The sequence below is a fragment of the Nematolebias whitei genome, chromosome 21 (genome assembly GCF_014905685.2).
Source record: "Nematolebias whitei isolate Nwh7 chromosome 21, NemWhi1, whole genome shotgun sequence".
NCBI lineage: Eukaryota > Metazoa > Chordata > Actinopteri > Cyprinodontiformes > Rivulidae > Nematolebias > Nematolebias whitei.
In genome coordinates this window covers 34,023,597-34,031,096 of record NC_056518.1, presented here as the reverse complement: position 1 = coordinate 34,031,096, position 7,500 = coordinate 34,023,597, and the positions used below count along the sequence as shown (strand labels likewise).

The 7,500-nt window shown below is 43.5% G+C and overlaps 1 protein-coding gene across 1 annotated transcript in view; it reads left to right on the top strand.

Annotated features, from left to right (window-relative positions):
• Positions 1–7,500, top strand: part of dtnbb (dystrobrevin, beta b) — a 302,359-nt gene that overhangs the window by 789 nt on the left and 294,070 nt on the right. The window contains exons 2-5 of the mRNA XM_037695224.1: positions 2,847–2,888; positions 5,406–5,473; positions 6,385–6,465; positions 6,552–6,765. Coding sequence (XP_037551152.1) covers positions 5,407–5,473; positions 6,385–6,465; positions 6,552–6,765 — 362 coding nt within the window. The 5' untranslated portion in view covers positions 2,847–2,888; position 5,406. The remainder of the gene's footprint in view (positions 1–2,846; positions 2,889–5,405; positions 5,474–6,384; positions 6,466–6,551; positions 6,766–7,500) is intronic.

Genomic DNA, 7,500 nt, shown 5'->3' with positions numbered 1-7,500 from the left:
TCCAACGATTCTTTAGAACAAGACGAGCTGCAAGAACTGACGCTGCTTTTACTGACCTGCATAATGAATGTCGTGCACGTGCACCGCCGCAGGGTCATGAGTATTTTACTGAAAATAGGCAAAAACCATCAGGCTTCTGTTTACGTCTTCCTACTTATAATAACACACGCACACACACGCACGCACACACGTTTTTAAGATATAAATCGTGTGTTTGCTGCGGCCAGGTTTGACATGAGGAACTCATAAATCTGATTTTTGATTTCAGTGAAATGTGTAGAACGTTGTCACGGCCATGAATCAGTGAAGAGGATGACTCTCAGCTACTACCACACCAAATCTTATCTCCGTTTCAAGCTGTCTGAAATATAACACATTTGTTGTGTTGGCTGTGGTGGCCATCTTGAATTGGGTTAGGTCCCAAACTTAAAGCTACATCTATAATTTGTAACGTTCAATTAAAACTGGTCAAGTGGTTCATGAGATATTATGCTAACAGACGAGCAGGTTGGTCTAAACGTTCAATGCATTTGGAGCGTGCGTCTTGAATTCTATTTAATCCAGAGTTTAGTCAGTTTTAGAGATTTACCTAACAATTGTTTCCTAACGGCTTTATTAAATCAACCTTTATTTATACAGGTAAATCCCTAATTAAATTCCTTCATCATGAGATATTTTGCTAACACACAGATTTGACTCTAAATTGTAAACAATTAAAGTTTTGAACTAAGCTCTAGTATTTCTCATAGTGTGTTGAAGATTACTCTCAGCTACTACCACACCAAACCTTAGCTCAATATCTGAAAAACAAATGAATTCAATTAAATTAAAATTTAAAAAGACACAGTTACAACCATTTTGGTGTTTTTGTAGATGAGTTGGCTGCGGTGGCCATCTTGAATAGGGATGACTTCAAAAGTTAAAGAGATGAAGGTGTACATCATCCATCCATCCATCCATCCATCCATCCATCCATCCATCCATCCATCCATCCATCCATCCATCCTCTTTACCCATTTCTTGCTTTTCGGGTCCCTGGTGCCCAGATCCAGCAGTTACTGTGAGACAGACAGGGGACACCCTGGACAGGTCTCCAGTCCATCACAGGGACACCCTGGACAGGTCTCCAGTCCATCACAGGGACACCCTGGACAGGTCTCCAGTCCATTACAGGGACACTTGGGGACAAACGAGACAAACAACCATGTTTTCGGTTTGTGGGAGGAAACCGGAGTACCTGGAGAAAACCCACGCAGCACAGAGAGAACATGCAAACTCCACCCAGAAAGGTCCGGGATTTGAACCGATGACCTTCTTGCTGCGAGGCAACAGCTCTACCTACTGAACCACCGTGCCACTTGAAGGTGTTCTAGTTACATTTTGTCAGCAGGAGCACACAGACACTAACTTCACCTTTTAGTGATGGGCCTTAATAACATTACCCCCCCCCCCCCCCCCACCACCACCACCACCAAACAACAACAACAACAACAACAAACGTTCTTATAGAATTATAAATCTGAGGTGTGTTCCTGATCTTTATTCCTTGCCTGCAGCAAACATGAGCCAGAGCTAAATCATCAGACTCTCAAAGTGAGAGGAAACTGATGGAAGATCAACCAGAAGACTTGTTGAGTTTGCAGAGCTCCTGCTCCGCTGGTCCTGCTCCTCTGGTCCTGCTCCTCTGGTCCTGCTCCGCTGGTCCTGCTCTGCTGGTCCTGCTCCGTTGGTCCTGCTCCTCTGGTCCTGTTCCTCTGGTCCTGCTCCTCTGGTCCTGTTCCTCTGGTCCTGCTCTGCTGGTCCTGTTCCTCTGGTCCTGCTCCTCCGGTCCTGCTCCTCCGGTCCTGCTCCTCTGGTCCTGCTCCGCTGGTCCTGTTCCTCTGGTCCTGCTCCTCTGGTCCTGCTCCTCTGGTCCTGCTCCTCTGGTCCTGCTCCCCTGGTCCTGCTCTGCTGGTCCCACTCTGCTGGTCCTGTTCCTCTGGTCCTGCTCCTCCAGTCCTGTTCCTCTGGTCCTGCTCTGCTGGTCCTGCTCCTCCATCCTGAGGCGTGGAGTTCTCCTGGATCTCATGGGTCACCAGCAGGCTCTAACGGGCCGTGGTTCTGTGGTTTGTGTGCAGCTCTGGGGGTCGTTAGCCCACAGGAAGTGGGCCGTCGTGGAGCATCATCGTTAACTCAGACCGCAGCTGGATCCACGGCTTCACGGGTGGAAACGCACAAACAAAGTCTCAAAGTGAGACCTGACGGAGGTTTAACAGAACGATGGAGAAGTTTAACTGGAGTCCAAACGTCCCTAAAAGGGAAACATTTATTCCACAGAGACTCTGAGATCATTACAGGTTGTTACAGCAGGTTGTGTCAAATCTTTTAGAGCATGTGTTGTGGATGACTCTCTGCTACTACCACTCCAAGTCTGGCCCCGATATTTCTCAAAATGACCGAGTTACAAACGGTTTTGTATTTTCTTAGTTGCGGCGGGTATCGTGAAATGGGTCAGCTGTAAAAGTTAATCAGTCGTTGAAGAACATCTATCGATTCATTCCTGAAAACTTAATTAAAATTTGTCTTGTGGTTCATGAGATATTTTGCTAACAGACATAGAGTTAACTCCAATCTTCCACAGGTAGTTTTCTGAATACGAGTTGGAAAATACTCTCAACTTCAGCTAAGTATCTGCATAACTGACAGTTAGACACTTTTGTGTTTTTAAAGGGGAGTTGGCTGTGGCAGCCATTTTGAATTGTGTTGAGACTAAAGTCCAATCAGTTGTAGATGTTTTTCTAATGATGATGTCAAGTTTTTATATATATATTTACTTTTTTTGCATTTAATTTTCTCTTTCTTTCTAGGGTTGATGTTCAAGGCTTCACTTTGATATTGATCATTAGCAGGTAAGATGTTTTCTACTTATAAATTCAGACACACAGGTGTAATATGAGAATGGATGCAGGCACCATACAAATTTTTATTGGACGCATGAAAATCTTTATTATATATATAAAAAAAAAGTTGGGAAAAAACCCTTAAAAGTGTTTATCACATTTTTTCAGACCATGTGGTAAAAGTTATTTTCCACTTCTGAATCCAGGATTTTTCTGTTACATTCTTATAAAAGTTAAACTTTAAATCCAGCATCAACTGAAAGCCTAACATTAGTTCCCCCGCGGTTTTTAAAACGATGATTATCTCATGTTGAGAAATTATTCAAGTTGTTTGATTCAATCCTCGTGTTATGTGTGATCACGTACATGATTTGATAGATCTTGAATACCGTACTTTTCTCTGTATAAGTCACACCGTTTTACATAAATTAGCATGCCCTGCGACTTACACAGCGAAGCGACGTATTTATGTTTTTTTCCATATTTATAAAAATTTTTGGCTGAGATTTGACGATTTAATTCATTCTGACATGGAAAATATTGAACACTACCACTTTCAGCCACTAGAGGGCCCTCGAGCAGTATGGCAAGCCATGTGACTCATTAATAGGTAAACGTGGTTATTAATGAGACACTTGGTTTGCCATACTACCACCTTCGTCTCGCTCCGGAACTCCTGGAGCAAACTTTGACCGTTAAAGTGCTTTTATTAAGGACAAGTTCAACTGAGACACACCTTTGCTATAATGTTGAGCAAACAATAATTGTTTTTAAGTGTTACTCTTGTGAAATTCTTGTTAACGTCCTCCCGTGCACACTCCCGTGGTTGCCATTTGGCAGCCAATTGATTTTTGGCACAACACCGCCCCACATTTACGGGTTGTCCGCGGTGACTCGTAACAAACGCGATGCGTCAGTGGTGACACACACAGTAGATGCGACATATACGGTGAAGCGACGTATTTGTTTTTTCACTTCATTAGACATTTTTGGACTGATGCGACGTGTACGGCAGAAAGTACGGTAATCGGTCAGCGCTGGAACCATAATGCTGAGTGACTCTCAGCTACCACCACATCAATATTTAGCTTAGTATCTATTCGGTATAGACATTTTTAATTGACCTATTAAGGTGGATTAGATAAGTTAATTATTTGTAGACAGTTACTTTCTGTAAGCTTTATTAAAGCTGGTCAAGTTTTAACTCTATGGTAACTTTACGATATCAAATAGGAAACAAGTATTTGTCACTATAACAAAATCAACATATTACATATATACTATATATATACATTAAACAAAGATTAGTTTCCAGGAGACAACATTGTGCCTTTATGGACAAATCAACTTGATATTATTGTGTAAAAAATAAAAACAATAATAAATATTTGTTGGAAACATCAATTTCTTTAACAAACACTTGAAAAACTGATTTATTGAGGTTTTCATGCATTGCACACAACAATGCGCCATCATAAAACACAAATATAATAAATGATCATGTGACACTAACACGTCAGTTCGTTGTTTCCAGGTAAAACTTTATTGATACGTTATAACGCACAGTTTATCCTGACAGCAGGTTCCTTCACACACAAACAAAGGAAACGTTACTAAAGACATGGACTGTCATGCACCTATTGTCCAGCTCTAATCAAGGCTCTAATTTCATCGTCTCCAGGTTCCTTATTCTCCTCTGACCTGCGTTCTGTTGGTTTACCATCGTGGTACTCTTCATCCTCATCTCCAGCCTCCTCCTCCCTCCTCAGCTTGCAGCACCGCCTGTTCTTTAGATCATCACGTGCCATCAAAAGTCCACAGGCGTGAAATGGCTCATGTGCACTACAGGCGGCTGCAGTCAAAGCTTCTAGAGCAGTCGTCCTCCAGTGGGAGAGTTGTTGGTTTGATTCCACCAGCAGTCACATGCTGAAGTGTCCCTGGGCAAGACACTGAACCCCTCGTTGCCTCTGATGCGTGTCCCTGTCTTGATAAAATAGAAAGGCGTTATGTAAGTACAGTCCATTTACCGCTTCTGCACCAGCATCCGTTACATTAAATGGCAGAGAGCAGAGTGTTTTTGGTGCCACTCAGCATTTTCTGTGCACGTTCACCAAACTCAGCTTGGGTCAAAATGCAATAAGTTTAAAAACGACATCACAATAGTTCATCATTTCTTATCTGGCAACCCAAACTGCAGCGTTTCACCAACGTTCCCAGAGCTAGTTCTCGCGTAAACAGGGCTTCATTTATTCATAGATAAGAATATCTGTGGGAGGTGGGGGCTCCCATCAGCACACTGCAGGTGCTGGGAATCAAACCCCCAACCCTCCAACTGGAAGACGACCACACTCTCAGTGGGGCCTACAAAACGTTCAAATCCCTGGACACGTTTAAACATTAAGACAAACATTATAACGCCCTTTGCACCGTATCTGAGTGTTTTTGTCCATTTAGAGTGCAGCATTTGTCACGGTGGTGCAGCGTGAGCAGTAAACGCTGTGCGCTCGGCTCTTTGATGTGTCGCAGGATGATCGAGGAAGGCAGCAAACGAGGCAAGGCCACGGTGGAGAAGAGACAACTCTTCATGGAGATGAGTGAGTGCCGTCACCGTGGAGAAGTCTTCACGAGTCGACTCGTCTTCAGTTTGGAACGAGTTTTATGAATCTGGAGGACAAGGAGTTTTGGAGATTTTTTATTTACAAATGATATTTTGCTAACAGTGAATGCTGATTCAGCCTTCATAATAATATCTGTTTTTGCTTTTTGTTGTTGCGGTCTGACAACCGTTCAGCTCATTCCAAGTGTGGATGCTGCAGCAATTTATTTTGTCTTTTATACTTTAACTTTTTTAAATAGTTCCAATTTTTCCCCAGAGATATATTTTCAGATTTCCTCAATACTTTAAAAAAGTTTTTTTTTTTTTGTTTAGAAGTGCCCTTCAGCTTACTTCAGTTATTTTTGCCCTCTTCTGCTACTTTTAAGTTTGTAGCTAACTTCTTGTTACTTTTAGCTTATAGCTACTCTGCTGCTGTCTTTAGCTTCTAAACTGAAAGTGCTAAATGTTGTTATTGTGTCCGTACCATGGCAGATCTGTTCTTATTTCACCCATCGCACACGTGTCAGGTACAGGTGGGTCAGGGATCAGCTTCCTTCCTCAGGAACATGGGTATGGGCATGCTGGGGAATTGAACCTGTAACTTTCCAATCCCAAAATGGCTGCCCTACCAGAGCTGTTTAACTACTCTAATGCTAAATATAGCTTTTAGCTGCCCTCTGGTGCTTTTAGCTATAGATTTTTACCACTTTTAGTGACTGTTCTGCTGCTTTCAGCTGACATTCGGCTGCTTTTAGACAGTTTTTTGCATATTCTATCAAACGTTGGCTACTTTTACCTTCTAGCTACTCCTTTGGTACTTTTATCTGGACTCTTGGTACCTTTAGCGCTCAGCATCGCACTGATTTTTATCTGAGAGGCTCTAGCTGTGTGTTTGTGTGTTTTCTTTAGGAGCACAAAACTTTGACGTGATCAGACTGTCGACCTACAGGACGGCCTGCAAGCTCCGCTTCGTGCAGAAGAGATGCAACCGTAAGAGCAGGACTTCTCTTCTGAGCGCTCGTTGTGTTGCAGCCTGAACGTTCACGTCTGACCCGTGTCCCCTCCTCTCTTTGCAGTCCACCTGGTTGATGTCTGGAACATGATTGAAGCCTTTCGTGACAACGGGCTCAACACGCTGGACCACAATGCAGAGATCAGCGTGTCCCGGCTGGAGACCATTCTGTCTTCCATCTACTACCAGCTCAACAAGCGGCTGCCCACCACCCACCAGATCAACGTGGAGCAGTCCATCGGGCTGCTGCTCAACTTCATGGTGGCCACCTACGACAGGTGTGGAACGCACGAGCGACACAAACAGGAAGCAGCACACGTGCACGTAGTTCTGTGTGATCTTTTCAAACTCTTTACCTCGTTTCATGTCAAACTAAATTTAAGTTAAAACAGAAAACAATCAGTTTTGTTTGTTTCAGAGAATGAAAAGTCTGAACCTGTTTCCATCAGCTGATTCAAAAACAAACTGATTATTACGTTTATGATTTGTGAACGATCTAAAATCGCTCAGCTGCGGTCCGATGATGATGATGATGATACTCAGAGGGCAAAGGTTGGCGTTTTGGGAGCTTCTCTTCCAAATCTGGATAATAAACATCTGTAAATATTTACCTGATTCATCTGGTGCACATGTGTGGTGGTGGCCATCTTGGATTTTGACTTGGCCCCATGTTTCGATGCAGCCACAGACTAAATGAAAGTCACACTTCACCTCGCTTATTTTTCAAGTTATCATACGACACGGACGGAGGGATGGACGGATGGATGGATGGATGGACGGATGGACAGATGGATGGATGGATGGACAGATGGATGGATGGACAGATGGATGGATGTATGGACAGATGGATGGATGGACGGATGGATGGATGGACGGACGGACGGCTGGATGGATGGATGGATGGATGGATGGATGGATGGACGGATGGATGGATGGATGGATGGATGGACGGATGGATGGATGGATGGACGGATGGATGGATGGATGGATGGACTGATGGATGGATGGATGGA